At 33.3% G+C, this 23,280-nt stretch overlaps 3 protein-coding genes across 4 annotated transcripts; 2 read left to right on the top strand and 1 right to left on the bottom strand.

Moving 5' to 3' along the window:
• Positions 1–2,089: 2,089 nt before the first annotated feature.
• On the top strand, positions 2,090–4,354 carry CPISCA (chloroplast-localized ISCA-like protein). 2 transcript variants are annotated; one of them, XM_022276716.2, is made up of 3 exons: positions 2,090–2,417; positions 3,101–3,316; positions 4,083–4,354. In XM_022276716.2, the coding sequence occupies exons 1-3, from the start codon at positions 2,261–2,263 to the stop codon at positions 4,223–4,225; spliced, it is 516 nt and encodes a 171-aa protein (XP_022132408.1). In that variant the 5' UTR covers positions 2,090–2,260; the 3' UTR covers positions 4,226–4,354. The 2 variants fall into 2 exon arrangements, with proteins under 2 accessions (XP_022132408.1, XP_022132407.1); XM_022276715.2 differs by having other exon boundaries at positions 2,092–2,417; positions 3,098–3,316.
• An 871-nt stretch (positions 4,355–5,225) lies between these two features.
• Positions 5,226–9,453, top strand: MGP1 (MALE GAMETOPHYTE DEFECTIVE 1). The gene is made up of 7 exons (XM_022276840.2): positions 5,226–5,394; positions 5,894–5,987; positions 6,238–6,382; positions 7,250–7,360; positions 8,099–8,245; positions 8,845–8,967; positions 9,142–9,453. The coding sequence occupies exons 1-7, from the start codon at positions 5,356–5,358 to the stop codon at positions 9,203–9,205; spliced, it is 723 nt and encodes a 240-aa protein (XP_022132532.1). The 5' UTR covers positions 5,226–5,355; the 3' UTR covers positions 9,206–9,453.
• A 1,014-nt stretch (positions 9,454–10,467) lies between these two features.
• On the bottom strand, positions 10,468–22,917 carry LOC111005369 (RNA cytidine acetyltransferase 2). Its single transcript, XM_088122779.1, has 26 exons — positions 22,640–22,917; positions 22,351–22,442; positions 21,539–21,710; positions 21,279–21,401; positions 20,413–20,586; positions 19,202–19,312; positions 18,973–19,106; positions 18,790–18,883; positions 18,387–18,485; positions 18,040–18,176; positions 17,582–17,679; positions 16,675–16,798; positions 16,453–16,540; positions 16,237–16,336; positions 16,109–16,161; positions 15,235–15,411; positions 15,118–15,155; positions 13,850–13,940; positions 13,126–13,305; positions 12,927–13,035; positions 12,783–12,852; positions 12,564–12,711; positions 11,952–12,080; positions 11,617–11,742; positions 11,401–11,466; positions 10,468–11,017 (listed from the first exon to the last, which is right to left on the bottom strand). The coding sequence occupies exons 1-26, from the start codon at positions 22,742–22,744 to the stop codon at positions 10,763–10,765; spliced, it is 3,093 nt and encodes a 1,030-aa protein (XP_087978905.1). The 5' UTR covers positions 22,745–22,917; the 3' UTR covers positions 10,468–10,762.
• Between the last annotated feature and the right edge of the window lie 363 nt (positions 22,918–23,280).

Genomic DNA, 23,280 nt, shown 5'->3' with positions numbered 1-23,280 from the left:
TTTCTGGACCCCTCTTTTCGAGCACAATGCTATCAAGTTTGAATATTATTAACCGAATTTATGAAAAATAATAAATTGAAGTTTAAAGAGAAAAAAAATAAAAAACAAAAATTCGTCATCATTGGTTAAGTTATGAAATGCCTTTTTAGTTGTAAGGGTTTATTAATGTTATCTATCTAAATGCTGACAACCAAAAAAAATTGACAATTTAAAATTTTTTAACAATATATACAAATTATTTATCTTTCTGCATTTCTCTCATTGTACTCATCAAAAATTTAATCATAGGTGCTAAGTGGTGTGGTAACTACACATAGATATATTTTTTAACTTAATATGAGTTAAACATATTGTATAGTTGGTTAAAAAAAAACATATAGAAGAGTAGAATATTCCTGAAATTCGTGTGAAATTCGTCAACTTATTTTCATTTTATTAATAGTTAATACGTGACTCCTCCATCTTCATCATTACATATTTGATAATTAACGGAAAAAAATGCATATATATATATATATAGATTCAGAATCAAATATTTTCCTTTATTAAATGAGAATCTTAAATATTATATGAACTCGTGTTGTTTTTCAAATCCAATGAATTTTATAAGATTGCGAGGACTTGCGAGAAAGCTTTCGGAGAAATCGATAAATTTTGAGAAATTTGCAACTGTTGTTGGAACATTTTTTTCGGAGTTTGGAGAACAATTGGCTAATATCTTTCAACTAAATTTGGTTAAAGTGTAGGAAATATATATTGGATTATGTTCTTATATTTCAAGAAATATGAAAGGATTTTTAAGTTTCTTGAAAGACTAAATAATATGGAAAAACTATTGTTTTTTATGGCTGAAATAGGAGATTTTACTAAAAGATAGAAGTACAATCAATTAAAAATTATATCTCTAGCTAATTAGCATAATTCATCGAGTAAAATACTTTGCTCATTCCCACAAATTTTCATTTAATAATTAGGATAATAGTACTGATTTAATTATAAAGGCATAAGAATTGTACTAAAAAAACATAAGAATTCTGTTTTAATATTAGTTAAATTATAAATTTAACCAATCCATTTTGTAACTAATAAATTTTTAAACTTTAAAGTTTAGAGAGTATTTAATAATTTCTAAAACTCACAGTTTTGTATTTAATAAGTTCATCAATTTTCAATTTTGTATTTAATTATTTAATAAGTTAAATTATGCTCAACTTTAATATTATAACAAATATATATTTTGTCCAAAGCGAGCATAATTGACATATATTTTCAACGAATAGGTTGTACATTTAATCCCTTATGTATTTCAAAATATATCACCTGTATTAAAAATTTTCAAATATAGTAAAAACTTTCACTTATAACAGTAATATACCGTATACTTATATCAGTAGTAGTATATCAAACACTTATATCAGTAGTATATTAAATGTATATTGCACATACACTCATATTAGATCATATGTATATCACATACATATTGAAATATATCACACACTTATATCAGTAATATATCAGATGTATATCAATAGATATATTACAAATACTTTACAAGTGTATATAATTTGAATGAAATTGTCATTTCAAAATTGGAACTTAGTTTTTTTTTCATGTTTGAAAAAACTAAATGTTGTTGCTATTTTTGCTAATTTTACAAAATATTTTTACCTTGCTATTGCCCCAATTTTTAATCTATGAAGGAAATTGATTTTTTTTAAAAAAATTTTTAGGTGCAACAAATGTTTTTGAGCGAGCAATATAATCAATGGCATATTTAATTCATAAAATTTATGTCAGTATTAGCACCTAATTAAGATGAAACTTTTTGCGAGATTAGAAATTCAAATCACAATCTATCTGTATTATAGATGTACTAAAAAAATTCATAAAATTTTTTGGTCTCAAGAAAAAAAAACAGAAGTTCATGAAATTTATATTTTTAATTTCACTTAAAAAGAAGAAATTGAACCTCTACAAAATAATAATAATAATAATAAATAAATAAACAAATAAACAATAACCAAAAAAAAAAAAAGAAAGAAAAAAATTCTACGCCTCAAATAAAATAAAAAAAAACATGTTTTGCAGAGAAGAAAGAAAAAAGACAGAATAAAATGAATAAAAAATCCGAATAACTAGATCTTAACTCTAGCCGCTCGATCACAAAGTTTCCGACTAGTCGCAAGCGGCGGTCGCATATTTACCGGTTGCAATTTGCCGTTCACCGGAATAAACGCGGCAGCACAACCGGCTTTCTCCGATGGCGTTCTCTTCGGCTACCATGAAATTCCCCTCTGTTCTTCACCTGCGTGCCCTTCCCGAAAGCTCTGCAACTCAAAGTTCAATTTCCTTCCGATATTCACTTACGAAATTCAGCCGCAGGAAATCCTTATCAGTTCGATCGGTTTCAGTCCCTGGTACGCCTATTTTTATTTTCCCCTATCTTTTCCGCCTTGATTCCTGGACATATAATTCACTGTAACACCGTAGTTTGTTATTGGATTATTTAGGTGTAAATAGGTCAGGAATTTCTCGTCTTTTGGATTGGATTCGAATTAGGAATTTGTAAACAATCTCATTATTCGAATTATTGTTGATTAATTAAGCCTAGATTCAGGTATGAGTTGCTTGGAACTGAAATTTCTAACTGGTCAAAGTTTTATATTGAAATTAAGTAACAAAATATTGGGGATTTTCTTCTTTAGTTACATGGAAAATGAATTTCCGTTACTTGAATTGATGACCTATTTGTGAGTTCTAATTTGAAATCCTGTTGGTGATATACAAACCATAAATTTACGTCTTGGTACCAATGCCTAAATGATTGGGATGAATTGATCTTCATGTGGGGGCGAAGAAGTTCATTATTTATCGTGATCGAGCGTTTGGTAGCATTGATTGTTTATTCTTTTTAGATGCCTTCGGAGGCAATATTACTTGTGGTTTTCTTTATGACATTTATCCTTTGGGGCTTATTGTTATTGTAGATCAAAAGATTACCTAAAGGTCTCTGCTTGTGAAATGTGATGAGTATCTTATGTTTTATAATCAAGGTTTACCTTTCCATCTTCTTAATTTGTAACTTCTGACTAAACAGCAGCACCAACATCAGAGGGTATAGCACCGGCTATCTCACTAACAGATAATGCATTGAACCACTTGAATAAAATGAGATCTGATCGCAATGAAGATTTGTGCTTAAGAATTGGTGTCAGACAAGGTGGATGCTCTGGTATGTCCTACACGATGGAGTTTGAGAACAGGGCAAATGCTAGACCCGATGACTCAATTATAGAATATAATGGTTTTGTGATTGGTAAGAGTTCTACCTTCACTTTTTTCACTCTGGACTTCTGTGAGGTTTTCAACAACTGTTTGAAGAAATCCTGCTTGAACTCATTATATCTGTTGATGACAATTTGATGGTTTATTTTCTAATTGGCCACAACATATAAAGTGGGAAATTTTAACCTTTATTATTTTTATTTGTTGTGTGTGTTTGGGGAATTTCTTCAATGCTTTTATCTCTTACAGAAAATGTGGAGTATCTAAATCTAGTTTTGCATATTTTGGGAATCAATACTTTCTTTCCCCTGGAATAAATTGCAAGTTTCCAATTTTTCTTAGGATCAGACAAGCTTACTCTTTTATATACATTCAGATATTGATGGGTATTTCTCGAGCCATTTGTCATAGATTTGAAGGACTATTGAAAGAATAATTTTACTCTATAGATCATTATTTGTCTGTTGGACGTTGCAATGACTTTAATAATTAGACGTCAACAACTTCTTTATGCTACTGATATGCAGGTTGTTCAACTTTTGTCAAAATATTTTTCTTTAATGTATATCATTCAACATATACTTGCATGTTGTTTCAATTCCTTGATAATATTTCTCTACTCTATAGATAGAGGAATGTGGGCATCTCTTAGTGGACTATGAAAGTATCTCTTTATCTATTTCGTTTTCCACTATGCTCTTTACGTTATATCCTTTACGACAGATTTTAGTTCACTTTTATCGTTTGCTCTATTCTCGAGCTTCTGATACAAAACTTCTCCTCTCCTTGTTCTGTAGTATGTGATCCCAAGAGCCTGCTCTTCTTGTTTGGAATGCAATTGGACTATAGCGACGCACTTATTGGTGGTGGCTTCTCTTTCAAGAACCCAAATGCTACACAAACTTGTGGTTGTGGAAAATCATTTGCTGCAGATATGTAGGATCATCATCTGTATATATGAATGACTCAATAGAAACTTGATAGTCTTATGTTTAAAAAAACTTAGAATGTGTAAAAGACTCTTAGTTTGTTCGACCATTGATTCTAATATTGATATACTTTACAAATATTTTGTTGTTGTGTTGGTGATACTTGCTGTTAACCGTTACAGAGGGGGAAAGTCGACTCTTCTTGCTTAACTTTTTATATCTTAGGCTTGGATAACACTTATATTTTTTATTTTCTGTTTTTTAAATTTAGCTTATAAACACTATCTCATTGTGACAATCAAAGTAACATTATCGTCAGGTAATCGTTCCATGAGAATAATACAAGTTGGTCTGTATACTTATGGATATATAAAAAAAATGTATTACTTCTACTTATTGGTTACCATTTAAAAACGTTTTCAGAAAACAAGTCAAAATTTAAAAACCGAAAAACTTGTTTTTCTTTTTGAAATTTGATTAAAGATTTTATGTGTTGGTAAGAAGTAAAAAACATACCTTAGATATTGAATTAGAGAATTTTCGGTTCTAGAATATAATTTATCTTCTTAACAACACTAACTTTGAATTATACAAACCAAATTAACAATATTAAGACTATCTGTTTTCATAATTTAACTCATATAATCTTTTAATTGACACCATGGCTATAAATCTTGTGATTTAAATTTTCAACTTTAGTCAATGATATATATCTTAATCAGTTGAGTTACTAGCAATGCCACTATTTATAATTTTGTTATTATTAGTTTAAATAATCAATTTAAAAATTTTTAAAATTAAGTGAAAAAGATTATAACAATAAAAAAATCGATTTTCAAATTTCAAATCGGGAAATGGAAAAGAAGGAGGAGGTGCAGGTTGATCGAGGGTGCACTCGTCTCCACTAGATCACAGCCTTACATCAGAAAATGAACGTCAAACAATCCAACGGTGGTGATTTAAAGTAGACCGCGTGATGAGGAGCAGGCTCCACTGAAGCATTTCTTGCAGAGCTTCCCCTCCGCTTCGCATAGACGCCTCCTCAAACGAGGGCTCACTCCTCTTGGCTCTTATATCTTACTTCGAATCCTCAAACGACCCAACGAAGCATCACAAGAAAGGCGCAATCTGAGCTCCTGCCATGGCTTTATCTTCCCGTCTATTGTCCAAATCCAAGCAGGTTAGCGGTTTTCCGTTCTGGATCGGCTCCGTTTACCCTATTTTTCAATTTCCCTGATTCTTCTTGTTGGAACGAACATTTTAGGATTAACATATATGAGTGTTGTGTTTATTATTCGGGAATGGAGCTTATTATATGGAAATATTCCTTCGGATCCTGCAAATGGTTGAATGTCTATCATTTCCTCCCTTCCCCCAATTCGATGTTTTCTTCTCGGCTCTTGTAATTTGCAACTTTCTGAAGGTATCGGATTCTTTAACCGTTTATTTAGGATCTGGGATTTTAGGGTTCCTTTGGATGACGTAAAGTATGTGGTTTGCGGTTGATTTTTCTGTTATTAGCGTGACTTTGATAAAGATTAAAATGTTAGCCGTGTTGTTTGGAAATGGTAATTCAGTGTCTATAGGGGAAGTATACATATAGTTAATTTATCTTGCTTAGAGGCGTAATGATCATGAACAGCTGCTTAACGTGGGTTTTTATGTGCCCCTTGTTACAGGTGCTTGGCAGTCAAAGTATCTTACACCAGGGGCATGCTATTCCTGTTCGTCACTTTGCAAAAGAGGCTGCTCGGCCTGCTCTGAAGGGAGATGGTGAGGCAAAACACGCTCAATTAGAGAGAGAGGGAGAGAGCTATGAAGTTGTGTTTATTTCTATCACAGAATCACACAGTCGTAGTTATGTCTTTAAGGAATTAAACATAAATTTGTAGAGAATTGCATTAGAAATGTGTATATAAGAGCTATGAAGCTAGCTGAGTGGTGCATTAACTTCTCTATATGCAATTTGATTTAAGATTTTCTGTGATTTAATCAATAATGTTTTTTCATATGGGTGCCAAAGAAATGCTGAAGAACATATTTTTGGAAGTGAAAAAGAAATTCGAGACAGCACTTGATGTCTTCCGGAAAGAGAAGATCACAATTGATCCAGATGATCCTGCTGCAGTAGCTCAATACGCCAAGGTCATGAAATTGGCAAGAGAGAAGTGAGTGTTTTTGCATCGATTTCTACATTCTCTAGTTAAATCCTCTACAGCTACTTGTGGCCTGTGGGTTGATTCCCTATCATTTTTTGCTCAATTAACTGGTGCAGAGAGGTAGATGGGTCATTTTATGCTTTTGAGTATAGTAATTGAAAGCCACTGCCTCAATTTCTACTGACTAGCTCAAAAATAATTTGCTAATGAAGGATGAAGATTATGGTCTGTCAAATAAAAATTCTGTCCAGATATTCTTTCACCGCTTGTTTACATATTAGCAGTTGCTATTTTCTATTTATAGTTACTACTTTTGAGGGTAACTTGTCCCCCCCCTATACACTTCGCTTAATGAAATTCAGACTCTGCATTTGGTGCAAGTTTTTTTGGAAACAATCTTGTTCTAGATGAATTAGAGGAGCATTGCTGGAGAGTAATGGTATGGTAACCGTACATATTCTTGAAGGACTCACTACATGGCGACCGTATCTTTTATTTGTGGCCTATAAACTTGAAATGGAGTTGAGGTTAATCAGTTATAGAAAATTAGTATTTCATGGCCTCAACTATTAAGGGGGAATCACTAATGTTATTTTTTGTTCCATGTACAATATACCTTCTAGAAAAATAGCTACCAGAAACGATTCATATATGATTCTTATTTATTTTTGTGGTCCATGCTGCTTTTTTTGAGGCAGCCTGTTATCTTTCATATTTCTTCATGAAAGTTCATTTTTTTTCCCCTAATCACATAGCATGAGTAGATGTGTCATGTGTGCATATTAGTACATGCATGATAGTCAATTTATATTACAGAAATATATGCACATGAATTCTGTATTAGTAATTTTAACCCTTCTTTTTTCTTCTTTACAGGGCAGATTTATTCTCAGAATCACAGAGAATCAAATACACCATTCAGACACGAACTCAAGACATCCCTGATGCTAGAACATACTTGCTGACGTTGAAGGATATAAGGATTAAGTATGTTCCCCTTTCACATGGGCTTGGATTCCTTGTCCTCATTAGCAATCCATTGTCTACACTTCTGTCCTTTCCTTAGCATGTTAAAAGTTGTGGTATCATGAATACATGGGTCAGTATCAATCAGTAAAGGCTTGAAAACCTCAAAAGGAAATAGTAAAAGCTCCAGTACGTCTACATTTTGGGTAAAAGCTAAAATTCATCAATCACAAGCTTGAATTTATCAAATATTAAGTTAAGTTGATTCAAGAACAGATTACATATTAGATTTTATTGAGGTCTGACTCCAGTTTATCCTTTTCGATTCTGTATAATGACATATTAATATTATTGTCCAAATCTAAGTTGACTTGGTTGTTTTGTTAAAATGACATAACTGATGTACGTAGTTGATTTGGTTGATTTTTACTGAATATGAACTCATATAGCTTATAGTTTGAACCTTGGCTTGCAATCCTTAGTTTTTTTCTCAGTTCTCCTGCCAACTTCTACAGATTTTTTGTCCTTTCCTCTTTATAATTTTTAATCCGATCTCAAATATTCTTCAACCAATTCCAAAAGTCTGTTATATGGTTTGGGTATGAATATAATAATTCCTACTAGTATGGAATTATATTGGGGGGGGGGGGGGGTATTTGCACATATATATACTATATGCTTGATACTTGTGACGTTGATCTGATGTCTTATCTAAGTTCATGATTTCATTGTTACACTGTACACTCTGTTTCTTTCCAGGAGAGGTCTTACTGATGAGCTTGGTGCAGAAGCTTTGATGTTTGATGCACTGGAAAAGGTTGAGAAAGAATTGAAGAAACCTCTCTTGAGGAATGACAAGAAAGGAATGTCTGTTCTTATGGCTGAGTTTGACAAAATCAATCAGAAGTATTATTCCAACTTTTTCTATTATTTGTTTTTATTTTGGCCCCATTCCAAAAAATTGAGTGGTTTACGATCAGTTATTATGATGCGATGGACTATATTCCAAGATTGGCATCAAGGAAAAGAAAAATCTTTTTAGAAAGTAGAATCCCATAGTAGCTTTCACGCTCCCACTTTGGATAAATGACATATTCATCATCCTTCTATTTCTGTTTTCGTGGAAACTACCTGACAATTGTGAACATTATGGAAAATTATCATACGATATGGAGGTGGATTAACACTGATTGATGAATTTAAAGAATGTAGTAAATATAAGTCATACAAAGTTCTAGTGGAGAATGATTTTCATTTGTATTTGTATTTGTATTATTTGTGCGCCTGTGTGTCTATTTGGCATGAAAGCTGCTTCCTGCCTGGCAGTGAAGCAGAAGGGTACCACCTTATAGATTTATTTTCTAATTTGACTTAGATGCTAGCTTTTACCAGTCTAAATTTCTGACGGAGGTTCAAGATGGTAAATCCTACATACAGTTAAAAAATCCTTCTTTAGGCATATGATATACAGTATTGACGGCTTTGGTTTGATATTTGTGGATCAGGCTTGGCATTCGGAGGGAAGATCTGCCCAAGTACGAGGAGCAGTTGGAACTTAAAATTTCCAAGGCACAATTGGATGAGCTGAAGAAAGATGCTCTTGAGGCAATGGAAACTCAAAAGAAGCGGTATGTAGTTTGTTGTCTTGATAATTATTATATTGCAAAAAACTTAGTCTGGATTGAGATAGCTTTGTCCAGCAGATAATTCTGTGTTACCCTTTTAAGTATGACGTTAACTAATTTATATTTTTGTGCTGCCTTCTTTTTGAAACTTATGCAACTTTCCCTCTTTGTTTTCAGTGAGGAGTTTAAAGACGAGGAAATGGTGGATACGAAGTCTTTAGACGTGAGAAACTTCCTGTAGATTTTCAAATCATTTTTCATTTGTTTTGTGGTTGAGCAAAATCTTTATCAACTGAAGTTATTTGGTTGTTTTGAACACCGGGAATCCATCTCTTTAGCTTTAATAAGAAAAGCACCTATGATATTGGGAGTGCATCATTGTCTGATGTTTGATCCCAACTCCCTTTTTTTGTAATTCATCCTACTATGTTGCTTTGCCAGGTGATAACTGGATGGATATTTTCAAGAAATTTTCATTCTGTCCTGCTACCAGATTCCAATAAGTTTCTGTTATATTAGATTATGAGCGTCTCGACTAATCCCATAAAACACATGTTTAGTTCTATGCCAATAAGTTTGCAGGATTGTAATTTTTAAGTGGGTGTCTACTACGAGGCTAACTAAGTCTCTTAAGGACTATGATACTCTTCCAAAAGTTATATTATATTATTACTTCCATTAAATTGGAGTAGAGTAATAAGCTCACATTTTGAAATATTTTAAATGAGCTTTAACCCTCATCATTAGATTGATTCATTAGAAAATGATTAGTTGCCATACTTCTTAGCGATTGACTACAAATGATTAGGTACTATATGAGAAAGATTTGAATGAGATTGGTCATTTCTTCATTGATCCCAAAAGAATTATGGGAGAAATTTGAAAGGTTCACCATCTATTTTGGATTGAGATTATACATGAACCAAGCTCTTTGATATTGTAATTTAATGGTTATTAGGAATATAATACACCTTTGAGCCAACTTTATTGGGTTTGGGTTTGAGAATTTTAAAAAGCAAGCATGAAGTATTTTAGCATAGCTACACAAGTAAAGCTTCAACCTTACTATTTTTTCAAGAGAACGTACGTATTGAAAACTCAAGTATAATATTAGTAAAATAAAAACTTTAAAATTTAAGATTTAACTGAATCATAGTCCAACGTTTCAAATCTTATATACGGTTAGATCATGCCAAGAGAAGACAAGAAAAACAATCAAGGTTAATACGTAACAACAAGTATTGATTTGACAATAATGAGAACTTTATTTTGTCGCAATCCTTGCTTTTTTTTTTTTTTTTTTTTGGATAGAATGAGTCACGGAAATTCCCATGTCTGAAACATGATAAGGTTTCTTCCTTTCACATTTGAGCATCCAGAGAAGCCTCAATCACACTTTTTCAACATTCAACAAATGGTTAATTGATTAAGGCATTTAAAAGTGATATTCGTTATCTTCTTAAAATCGAATATTTTTGCACCAAACCAAGGAATGGATAATAATTGGAAAAAAACCCCTATAAATAATAGTTTATGATATCATAGCCTACATAAAATAAGGGCCAACATCCTAAAGGGCAAAAAGGATGATATATAATGGTAAGAACTGTAATTTCAACCTAAACAATAAAGAAACAATATATCTAAGGCTACTTAACCATTACTTGATAGCCTACCCTCATCTCTTGTCATTTTTAACCCAATTCTGTAGAGCTAACTGCTGGTTTAACTTTCCAAAGGGAAGGACAAAATGGTCCGAACCCTAGTTTTTTTGGTTAGGTTTAAGAGTGATTATTGGTTAAACCTTCTTCTTTTTATTTGATTTGAAACCATCATCTTTACTTCGCTTCTTACTGCTGTGATCTTTTTCTTTCCTCTTCCCTTGCTTCTCGGCCTTGGTTTTATTGGATTTTACACTTACAACTCCGCCTGAGGGAATTTTTCCACCACCACTTTGCAAAGCACCGGCAAGATCAACTTCTCCGTCCACAATGGCATATTGTTGCAGCATCCCAACATCTAACAATCCCTCATTATTCATTTTCATTTTTTCCTGCAAATCAGTTCCACCAAAGACTTGGTTTAGAAAATAAGGGAATAAGGCACGTTTTGGTAACGAGTTTGTATTTTGTTTTCTGATTTTTTCACTTTTTGTTTTTGTTTTTGTTTTTTTTTTATTAGAATTTTTTTTACTATTTTTCACCTTTCTTAAAAATACAATTGAATTCTTAGTCAACTTCTAAGATTTAAGATTTTTTTTAATACTGTTTCTTTTAAAAAAGGGCTTAAATTTTGAAAACAAAAAGAAAAAGGTAGTAACAAAACTGTGTTTGTGGAAATAGTGTTTTTACCTTAACTTTTAAAAAGTGAAAACCAAAAGACAAAATAGTTATCAAATGGGACCTAAGTGTGCGGTAAAAAAGGAATGAATCATACCTCAACTTGTTTTGCAGCTTCATGGAGATCATCATCCACAGTGATTTCATGGGGTTCCATTGGAATCTGCACGTAGAGTCAAGTAATTGTAGCACTAGATATACCATTATTCTACTAAAAAACTTAAGACCTTGATAGTTTCAAATTTACATAAATCTTTTATTTCCATAGGAAGTCACAGCCAGGAATTAATTCCCAGAGATACTAAAACTTTACCTCTCTCATACGTGGCATGGTCGATTCTATCTCCTTTGACGCAATTCCATAAAGATACTTGTGGAACTTTTTCATGACTTTAATAAAAAGTGACAGTATCTGTTGCCTCTCCAACTTCATTTGTCCCTGTACAATTAACAGCTTCCAAAATTGATACTTAACAAGAATCCACCTCCCCCCCCCCCCAAAAAAAAGAAAAAAAAAAAGGGTGGGGGGCGGGTAAATAAATTCCACATGACACATTTTACACAAAAATAAGGCTGCCTATTTGAAACATTTAGACAGATTGATGAATTTTATGGTCAAAATAGATTTGAAACAATCCTAGATCGAACCTCAATAGAAGTAACATCCCGTGACTGCAGTCCACTACAGAGCAACACAGATGTCTGTGCGTACGACAAAGTAACTGGAAGTTTCTCCATGAAATATAATTGTGCAAGTAATGGAACAATATCTAGTATCTGTAAATCAACAGAAAAAGAATATTAATTGCTTTGTCATGTTATGGTTTAGTATGCATAAATTAGTTTGCAAACAAAAAATCTCATGACCTTTCAACACTATGATAAATGTTTAATAGGTTGATACAGAAACTAACATTGGTAGAGAGTGAAGGTGGGAGAGAATGAGAAGAATATGAAAAATCAACTTTTTATTTCCAAATAGGTATGTTAATTACATAAAATTGGTTTAAATTTTCAAAGTACAACTCCAAACTGTTACTGAACTGGAACATAAGCGCACTAATCTATTTTTATAATCAAACTAGCATGATGATGCTAGAGTATGAACTACAGTCTCAATAAACTAGAGTGGATCATTCCCAGAAGAAAAAAAAGGTGCACTTAACCCTTACTGGTAACATGAGTATGGAAGTATGGAATCTGTTTCTACATTGGTGGAACACATACATACAGGAGAGAGATGGGGTATGACAATCTTACCAAGTGGAAATCAGCAAGATTGTCTGCATAGGCTTCCAATCGCTTCATATCATGGGCTGATATGAGAAATCTGATTGCATTTAAAAATTCTTCTATGGTATCCTCGGAAGGATCTAGTTCCGAGAAGTTGATTTTTGGATCCAAGACACTGGTGGATTTCAAATTGAGTTATCAATTGAAGAATAAAAATGCATATAGTAGGTAACTAAATATACTGACCTCATTGCTAGCTTATATTCCATTCCACGAAAACTAAAACCCAAGAGTCTAATGAACCTTAACCTGAAATCTGTGGATCATAAACATAGAATCAAATATCACAAATAGCACCGGAAATAGCATTTCTAAAATGTCTAAACTCACCTTGGTAAAACGGACCAAAAAAGCCCCACTGAGCAGATTCGTTAGCTTCAATTTCATCATTGTTCAAAGGCTTCAAGACCATGCATGTATGCTCACCCGTCACAGTACTCTTAATTCATGAAATAGAGAAAAGGAAAGTATCAGACACTACCTAAAGAGTATACTTTTCATCAACGTAAAATCTAGAGTGCAACTCAACTGGAATCTGGCCAATGTAGAATGGGGCAAATTTATGCCTCCTCCAAAAGCGAAAAAGATCTAAAGTGAGTCCAAAGGATACACCAATATAATGAAGCTTCTCAGGTCGTCGTTCACGAAGAGATACCAGCAGGGGAGGAAGATTAGTTCTAGGCTTTACATTTTCTTTCAATAATGAAACCTGCATGCACGATATCTAGGTGAGGCTAAAATTGTAATAGTCTAGATAAACGTAAAAACATACGAATACTGTTGTGCAGAAAACTGCTGGATTTCACCGCCCATAACGAAACTAACTGGTGAAAATACATCAGTATTTTAGCAATTTGTAATATTTCTTTATTTTTTCAGAAACAAAAAACACTTGATAAATAAATTGAAATTAGACTCAAATTTATAATTATTCTTTAAAAGAAATGAAGAAAGTATATTAGATGGTAAAAGAATATATGGATTTAGATAGGCTAGAAGTTCTAAGAAATGAGGCAAAGGTCAACAATGACAGTAACAATGTTCCCATATGTTTCTGTAATCTTTGGGATATCTCATCTCCCCTTCTTTTGTATTAAGTCCCTTCTGGCTCTTTTCATGTAATTATATATGAATAATTAAATATATAAAGATTGCATAAAGTTAAATGGTGGCAAACACAAAGAGCAAACAACTCTTAACTTTCCATTTTTAATTAATATGCTTCAAGAAGAGAATATTTATAATTATTCGACCTTCTCTGCAGCTTCAGTAACCCTGACATGCTCAACGTCCTCATCTGAAATTTCGACTTCAGTAATAGGAGCAAACTGACCTTCAAAGTATCTGGTACACAGTGCATAGAAAGGTTTAAGTAATATAAAATGGGGAAAATGAGTGCGGACCCTTTAAAAGTTAGTGGTGCCTTCTTGATGTAGTGAACTATGGGGTAGTTTGGTAATTTCATTAGAGTTTACCATGCCGTTCGTAATTGGATTTTACTTAGTTGATTACTCTAGAGGAGCAACCAAAAGAGTCTGCAAGATAAAGCCTAGCAAAAAACTTACAAAATTACTGGAAGAGGCTTCAACTGTCCAAGCGACATGATTCAATAATAATGTCTCAAATAAGAAGTGAAGCAATATGTCCTCTTAATGATTATGCATTAAATACTTCCTTTTCTTAGATAAGAAACAAACTTTTCAAGGAAGTGAATAATATAATCATCCTCCCAAGCATCAAACCAAGTGACATGATTTGGAGTTGCAGTTTAGAAGAAGATTTTTAGCCAAAGTAGTTTATGCGTGGGTGGTTTTTAAGCAGCAGGCTGGATGCTGTCCATATTTCCCTTTCTAAACGTTGGAGCCACACTTCACTTTTTCTGTCAGCTCCCTTTTTCAGTTGCTCATCTTGAAAGAGGTTCCCACCACAGATGTGTCAGACAATTTAAAGATCTAAGCTTCACACAAAGTCGGGTTTATCTATCGTCCAACATGTGCGTTCTTTGTTCTCAGAGTGCCAGCTTACTTGATGGTTATGGTGGAAGCGCTTAATCTTTTATGGTTTCAGCTTTATTTAGTCGAATAGCTTGAAACATTTCATCTTCTAAGTACTACGTGATCAGAAGTTTTAAGACAAGAATATGATCTGTGGGTTACATTTTTTGGGATGAGGTTGGAGCAAACCAAACGAATTTTCAACGGTGTAGATTTTTCTAGTGAACAAGTTCAACACCTACTCACTTTTGTAGGCTCTTCATCGGCTTCTCTCTCAAATAAGATAAAAACTATTCGATCTTTTTGATGATAACCAGTTGGCTTTTGTTGGCTTGGGCCTTTCTATCAATGAAATTTGTTTCCAATTAAAAAAACTTAATCTAGATATAGGCATGGATTCTGGATCTTCAAATTTTCTTTCTTTTTCCTTCTCGGACAGTTCTAGAATCCAGAAAAAGAAATATTCAAGTTTATTCCAAACTTCTGATTGTTAAACGGATCAAGATTGTAAAATAAAACTTGCATACCTGGTCAAAAGTTCTACTGCTTGTGATCCATATCCAAGCTACAACAATAAAATTGCAAGATTATAAAGCTTACACAACTTGGATGAGGACACTTGTAAAGCATAGACAGTGCATTACCCTCATGGCACTCGGATGGGTTGCAATTCGAACTATTCGAGCACCAGAAAGACTGGGAAAATTTGCTTCCCGAAACTGTTCACAAAATTTCCATGGTATCTGGTCCCCGAAGGGTTGGTGACCAGCGCTCAAGCTTTTCATTGCAGATTTACGTGAGATTTGTCCTTCAAGGGAAACCTAAACGAAGGAGAAATGAAAATAATTTTGAAATTATAAGCATAGGAATAATGTCAAAATTTTAGATATCTGATACAGGCGTGCATAAATTTCAGACAACCAAAATCCATTTGGGGGGAACAAAAGCTAACATCAACTACGAGACAGGGAGGTGGGTCTATTACATCTACAATTTCTCAAATTCTAATTTGATTCCATTTAAAAAGAGTCGGGTTTACCACAGATTCTAGAACACGGCTGGCAGGAATCCCAACTCTAGAATGACTATCTAGACTTTTGCAACAAGCATCTAAGTTCACTTCAAAATTCGTTAACAAAAAGGGCAACCATTTGAGTGCCATCTGCCATATGGTAGACTTTTGCAACATTTGCTATCTTCTTAGGGGACTTCTTGTACTCTAAAACCGTTCTAATATATATATATATATATATATATATATATATATATATATATTTTAATAAGAAACCACGTTTTCACCGAGAAGAAATGAAAGAATATACAAGGGTATACAAAATCAAGCCCGGCAAAAGGAGAACCGCCTATAATAAACCGTTCTAATATTATTCATCATACTCATGGATTTCCGTTCCATTCTGACAAAAATAAAAATAAATATCTGAGAATAAATTGGGGGTGCACTTATCCAGTAGCTTTACAATATATTCACACAAGGATCGTGGTCAGGTAGATATCAACCTGAATGACGCACAAAATATCTGGAAGTTGATTACTGGTTTCATCAACAGGGCCTGCATTTGCACTGTCAGTAAAAACCAGATGGTCGCGAGCAGGTCAATATACAACAATGCAAGACATTCACATACCAAGCAAAACAAACAAATGGTGTGCTGGGGCATCTGCCATAAGTTGCAAGTCGTTGGGAGAGTTCTTGTAGTGAGAAGCAACATAAAGCGCCATCATTCGCTGCAAATATCAGAGTATAAGAAAATATGTAGGCACCGTATAATATTAATTCCAAGTCTCCAACTAACATCCAACCACGAAATATTGATCAATCTTACTATACAACATCAAATTACCTGCAAAAACAGCTCACTATCTTTGTGATAGGAAAAGAGTGTGTCTCGATTTACATAGTAGAGGTCACACTCATTTGGTGGAGGTAATCTATTCAAAAAAAAAAAAAAAAACCAATTAATTTGTGTTTTTACTATCTGAAGGAAACGATGATAGAAATTTAAACCTGATTTTGTTTTTCTTCCATTCTCCATTTATACCAATACATTTAAAAGATATATAACCTGTTAATGGGCGGGATTGAATTGGTCACATCCAAACAAAGCAACGCATGAAGCCATAACTCAATGGTATCCCCAGAAGCATATCTAATAGATTCATTGAGTTCTATCTTTTTGAATAAACGACCTACATTCATATTTGCATGAAAGATGTTAGCAAATAAGCCAAAATTGGAACAAAGAGCTTGTCTACCACATAAAGAACAGCCTGGTTAAAGCAAAACATATTTGTCCTGAATCATTGTGTCTAGTCAAATACCTCAAGAAACTCAGTCTCTAAAATGATAATTAACCAAGAAAATCATGAAGTCATATCTACAGCCTACATGCTCAAGTGAAGATAGAAAGCCATTAAAAATTTTCATCAACTCCAAGGACTAGCAACATTTCATCTCATCATTAGTTCTAAGTAACAGAAAGAACTTTGATAAGCCTCCAAATGAATGTACCTATCCAAAATAAAGAAGGGGGAGGAGCTGAAGGGTAAATAGTATAAAAAGAAGGCTAGTTACAGTCCTACAACTGATGAGAAACAATCTGAATCACTTCAAAGGCCATAATTGATGTTTCAAAGAATACCCCTATCAGCCTATATCATTTTATTATATTGGTAACTCCTCAAAAGCCATAGAAATACACAACCCAAAAAGCTTCCATTGGGAGGGTTTACTTTCACATGGTGTGAAAATGAAGCTTTTATCCCTGGTCTGCCAGAAGCCCATGCTCAATCCTCGGGTGCTAATGACAGACGTCGTTCACACCCAAAAAAGGAGGGGGGGGGGGGGGGGGGGGGGGGGGATTTCCAAGGAACTTGGAAGACAGTATTCAACACCAAGGAAATAAATGACCAAATTGACCAAACATATCCATCAAGTTTGCATGTAGAACTACGAGTATAGTTTTAAATTACCCGAAAGAGAGCCTTCCACACTCTTATTAGACACCTGACTTTGCTCCTCCAACTGTTGCAAAAGCTTTAATGACAATGATCGACCAGTACCCTCATACCTTTAGGTGCAGCCAAAGAAAGAAGAAAGGTATTATAGGTTCTTTTTACTAATCACACCAAGATCAAAGAAAACTAGGCGCTTGTAACATGTTAAAATGAAAATTAACTAAGGTGCCGGTTGATAATCATTTTGTTTTTAAAAATTATGTTTATTTTTATACAATTTAATTAATAAGTTATTCACTTCACTTCGAAACATATTTGAATTCAAAGCAAAAACAAGTTTTTGAAAACTAAATTTTTTGGTTTTCAAAATTTGACCAAAATTTTAAAAATGCTTATAAAAGCTAAATAACAAAACAACAAGGGCCTAAGTAAATTAAAAATGAACTCACAATTAAAAAGAAACAAAGTAATACCCGTTCACAGTAGATGAAAGGAAAACCAGGTAGGGACCAAGTAACGATTTAACAACTGGCAACGGTATGGCTGCTGCTTCGTCAACAACCAACAACTCAACCTGAGAAAGCTTTTCATGCTCCTGTGGCTGTATATACTGCACAACAAAGAGAATATAAAAAGGAAAGCGATAAATATTTTCCGTATATAAATCTACCATCAGAGCCTATGATGCTGTTTCAGTAAGAAACAAGATAGGTTATTCATTATTTCCTGTTACCTAGATTACACAAGCTTGCGTTAAGCAATGGGATAAAGATGTTCTATATGCAAAAGAACAAAAGAAAAGGTCAGAGAATCAACCAACCTGAATTGTTTGTCTGTGTTGTTTGTAGATATTAATGCGCACCGTTGCTTTCTTGAATTCAGGGTTGTTACTCTTCACCACATCGAAGTCTATATGTTCCTGTAAACATGGGTAATCTCCACTTGCTTAAGATAACCAGTAACACAAATCCAAATAAGTAAGATAACCAGTATTCCCTTAAACATCACAGGGATCAGAATATAAATTTCCAAATAAGGTCTTAACTGAAAAACAATGTGACAAATTTTAGATATTGCCATTAGCCCAAGAAATATGACAGCCTGATGCTAATGAGCATGAACTCAACCAAGATATGAAATGTCATTAAAAAAGAGAGACTATCTAGCAATTACATAACAAGAAGCATAAACCACATAACAATCAAAACAGAAAACACTTGTACCTTATATTCAAGTGAATTGAGACCCTTGCAAACAAAATCGAACAATGTTTTCAAATTCTCAGGGCTGGGTGCAGTAACAAAAATATTGGAATACCTTCAAGATAAATACTCTGGTCAAAATATGAAATAATTTTAGATTTAAAAGTGCATTCTGGAAAATAGATTTTTAAAAAAAGAAGCTACCCAGCAGCAACAGCCCCAGAAATTGCTAATCCTAAAGCAGCTGATTTGCCTCGACCACGAGCAGCAAGCAATGCAACTGTACTTCGAAGTGTCTTGTCCAAAATTGCATCCAGAAATGTAACAACAGCCTTTCCCTATAAAATACAAACAAGGACACTCGCACTGTAAGTCATGGATGAGAGATACAGACAGAATTATAGACATAAACTTTAGCAGAGAAAATCTAAACCTGGTCCAGTGTACAGCATTTCTTTATAAGAGGACCAACAGGGAACTCATCACTTAGCTGTTCTTTCAGATTCTTAAGGTCCCATTCCCCTTCAGAAAGCCCCTCTGAGTCCTTTGTATAGAGGGAAAATATAGTGAGAAAATAAGAATTACAAGGACGAAAAAGTGAACTAAAGCTTCAGAGGGAAAGGAACAAGAGCAACCTCAACAAATATAGGAAGTGTATAAATTTAGAGGGAATGATGACTGATTGAAGCAAAAAACCAAATGATGATGAAACATGCAACTGTGCAAGATCGAAAAAATTAAGGTGAGAGCTCTTCTCATGTTTACATTCTATGCATCTGTCCTCTCTTCACTAATTGCATGTTTTAAACAATCATCTTAGGTCATGGCTCTGAAGTGCTCTTTTCAAAACTGATTTTCTCATACAAAACATATTTTTGGTCGGTATGCACTTGCATCTTAGCAAAACTGGGTATTAAACCTCATGATACGCACCAATTGTCCTCATTCTCTAGTAATTCAATGAACAGTATTGTTTGGAAAAATTACTCAAGTTATAATTTCTTGTAATACAAAATCATGGTTTTACCTGTAATTTCATACATGCACAATTTTTTTTTATAGGTTTTCACATTAATATTATAATTCTGAAATTTAAAATGATATATATATATATATATATATATTCAAGCTACTCTCAGAAAATGAGCTTCATAAATTGAATGCCTTCATAAGAATAAGGACCAAAGGCAATAAGCAAATCAATTTCAAGAACCTCTATCCCTAGCTTTATAACATCATTTTCAACAATTCCACGTGTTTCCTCTTTTCCTCTCAAAATTCATGCAGCTTCTCGTTACTCAATTTTACCCAAGATCTCTATCATTATTAACTCCTGTCTCCCTCTATTGCTACTGTTTTGAGTCTCCCAATCATTAAGGCTCCTTTAAATATTAAATTAGAAGGGCATTCAAGAGCATGAAAAATGCGTAGAAGCAATGGCCAAATTTGAATGGAGGGACAATATGTATGACCAAGTAGATACTTATTAGTCCTTTGCTAGCCTTTCTAACTCATTAGAACATCTATCATAATTGAACGATAAATTAACACCATATCCAGGTAATGTCATCTTTGGCAAAGATTTTCATCAACGACATCAATTTTTTTCACACTACATTGCAAATTACAGATACAAAAATGTACCTCTTTCACTGGAACTGGAGTAATTGACCTTATATGGGAAGAAATTGGTAGTATATTCATCTCATCATCCATTAAAACGCATGCTTTGCATGATGCAAGTGACAATAAAAAGCGTTCATTAAAGCGACCAGCTGCTTCCAAATGCGATTCAGTTCGATACCTTTCATGAACATCCTGCAATCAACCATCTATGAGCTCTTTTTAAAATAATAAAGGAAGCACAACGTAGGGTATGATGACAACTATATCACAGTCTAACATGCTTATAATTGCCAACATTTATATCATAAACTAATAATTAACATTCTACTCAAAGAGTAAGACCAAACTTCGACACATAAAAAAGACACCAATATCAGAAGCAAAGTGCATGCAAAATCTTAAAGACATACTATTGTTGAATGGATATAACTCTCTACTAAAAACAGTCTACAGGGTTTCAAAGAAAAAGAAACCATCGTATGAAGATTGGAAAGCTATTACCCATGAGGCACAAACACGATACCATTCCAATCCACAACTGGAAAAAATAGTAATAATAATAAATTACATGAATTTAGACCAATCAAATATTGGAATTTATATGCAAGGATTGAGACAATTTAGATTTATTGTCTCCATATCGGATAATACTATTAACAAAACAAAAAAAAATGGTCAACATAAATGAGAAAAAGGATCGGTTAGAGTATAGTGGAGTCAACTACACATATTGATTGGATTCAAATTTCTAAAGAATGTTTGCTAGATTTACTACAGACCCTTCTGTGTAATTTATGACCTTTAATAGAACACGTTTCTCCAAATGAATGAATTCATATGCTTTCGCTAATAAAAACATTCATAGAAATACATAAACTGCATACCATGACCATTGTGTAAAGACTGGTCAATGAGGATAGGGAACGCAGCAGCAAGATTATTAACCCACCACCTTCCACTGTTTCTATAGTTCTTGCAAGGAGATTGGGGGTCAAAGCCTCAAAATCCTAATATCAGAAAATGATGGTTACAAAAAGATAAATGTGATTAAATACAGCCAAAATTAACCATGAGAAAAGCTACAAAATAAAAAATAAAAAAAGAAAAAAGAAAAAGAAAAAGTATGGAGTGGGTGATCACCTACCTGGAGTATGCACATTCCAAATGTATTACCAAGTATCCTTTCTGAATCTTTGTACAAACAGTACGTTATTCCTCCAGTTTCAAGAAAAAGAGAAAAAGGATCAACCTTTTCGGGATCCAAAAGCCCCCTCTGCATCAACTTTTTTACTTGCTTTGCACGTTTTTTTCTATGACTGTCTCAGATAATAGACCAATCAAATATCAAACACATGTTTATCTGAAAATTTCAAGTTAATAATGATAACACGAACAAAGTACAGCTCTAAGCATCAGAACCATTTTCAATGTCAAAATGAGGATTGATGTTAATTTGAAAACAATAACAAAAAAAAAAAACAAAAAAAACAATTTAAATAAATCTATAAATGATTAGTTAATTCTTTAAAGAATCAATATAAGGTTTTAACTCCTGGAAAGATGATCACAATACCTTGAGCATAAGCATATAAATTACACAACCAAATTTGAGTACCATCATATACGCTTGCCAATCGTCAAAATATCATGTCAAGTTGATCAACTATAAAAAAGACCTGTTTAAATCCCCGATATAAACAAGCCAAAAATAAAGCGTGCATAATACAGATATATGGTTACCATTTACCTAATGGATCTCTTTAGAACCAAGAAACACTTTTCATTGATAAAATGAAAAATTACATCGGTAATATCCAATGAACCAAACAATGTCTACTAAAGAACAGCAACTCGCCACCCCAATTAGTCGATGTAGGATAAACCCTTTAGTCCATGGAGTTACTTGAAACAATCGAAAGCCAAAAAGTTCAAAAGTTCCACCATTCGAGAACTAACCTGCTGAGTTCAAGTTTATCTTTATAGCACCAGAGCACATTTGGCCTAGATTTGATCGTCGCTTTACTTAACATGTAGTGGAGATTTACTATCTGTAAGAAGTCGATAAAAAAAAAAAAAAAACAAAAAAAAACAACCAACATAAGCTATCATTTCTCTTATATGAAAGTTGAGGGCTCGAATCTACAAGGCATTGGCATTCCTATGTAATCTCTCGTGTGGAATTTAATACAAAAAATCCAATGGACACATACGTGCACAAAAAAAAAAAAGAAAGGGAGTAGAGTACCTGATCCCGGGACTTGTCGCCGATGATGACAAACATGGAGCGGTGCCTGGATTTGACACCATTTTCAATGAGAGTCCTGATACGCTCGTCTACTTTCTTCCTCATTCTTTGGTCTCTCGAACTCTGTTGCTAAGGTTCTTCTGGTTGTTTTCTGCTCTGTGCTTTCTGAGGCAGCAAAGGGTTTTTCGAAGGTTTAAGTTCGAAGGTTTTACTAGCCATTTCAAGAGAGGCCGTGCCTCGTGCGCGCAGTTTCTTTCTTTAGGTTTTTGTCTGAAACTTGGGAGGGCAACAATAATATCCTTTCAAAATAATAATAATAATTTTGTTTAGAAACTAAGATTTATTAGATATAAAATTAAAAGTATAACTACATCTTAAAAATCAAGAATTATTAGATTTAAAATTAAAATTTTAAGAATAATTAAGGTATAATTTGAAAATTTAGAGGTTAAATTTTTAATTTAACCCTGTAGAGATTATTATGTAAAATAAATATGTATTTTAAATATTTAAGAAAATTTAAAACTTCAAAAAATAATTTAAGTTAGACATAAAATAAAAAATATATATATATTTTCCAAATACAAATTTTGTGAAAAGAATTTAATGAGTGAAATTTCGCCATAAAAAAAATAAAAATA

This window comes from Momordica charantia (assembly GCF_013281855.1).
Source record: "Momordica charantia cultivar OHB3-1 chromosome 1 unlocalized genomic scaffold, Mcharantia_2.0 BLBB01000001.1, whole genome shotgun sequence".
Taxonomy (NCBI): domain Eukaryota; kingdom Viridiplantae; phylum Streptophyta; class Magnoliopsida; order Cucurbitales; family Cucurbitaceae; genus Momordica; species Momordica charantia.
The sequence above is the reverse complement of the archived record's forward strand: the minus strand, read 5'-3'. Positions and strand labels throughout refer to the sequence as shown.

Excerpts from the sequence above, each read along its gene's own strand:
- CPISCA (XM_022276715.2), top strand. The coding sequence starts at position 2,261 with ATGGCGTTCTCTTCGGCTACCATGAAATTCCCCTCTGTTCTTCACCTG. Across the intron at positions 2,418-3,097 it reads TCGATCGGTTTCAGTCCCTG|CAGCACCAACATCAGAGGGT; the intron begins GTACGCCTATTT and ends CTGACTAAACAG. Across the intron at positions 3,317-4,082 it reads ATATAATGGTTTTGTGATTG|TATGTGATCCCAAGAGCCTG; the intron begins GTAAGAGTTCTA and ends CTTGTTCTGTAG.
- LOC111005369 (XM_088122779.1), bottom strand. The coding sequence starts at position 22,744 with ATGAGGAAGAAAGTAGACGAGCGTATCAGGACTCTCATTGAAAATGGT. Across the intron at positions 18,884-18,972 it reads TCTGGGGCTGTTGCTGCTGG|GTATTCCAATATTTTTGTTA; the intron begins GTAGCTTCTTTT and ends TTTATCTTGAAG. Across the intron at positions 16,337-16,452 it reads ATAGTGAGCTGTTTTTGCAG|CGAATGATGGCGCTTTATGT; the intron begins GTAATTTGATGT and ends TGATATTTGCAG.
- MGP1 (XM_022276840.2), top strand. The coding sequence starts at position 5,356 with ATGGCTTTATCTTCCCGTCTATTGTCCAAATCCAAGCAG. Across the intron at positions 5,395-5,893 it reads TATTGTCCAAATCCAAGCAG|GTGCTTGGCAGTCAAAGTAT; the intron begins GTTAGCGGTTTT and ends CCCTTGTTACAG. Across the intron at positions 7,361-8,098 it reads TTGAAGGATATAAGGATTAA|GAGAGGTCTTACTGATGAGC; the intron begins GTATGTTCCCCT and ends GTTTCTTTCCAG.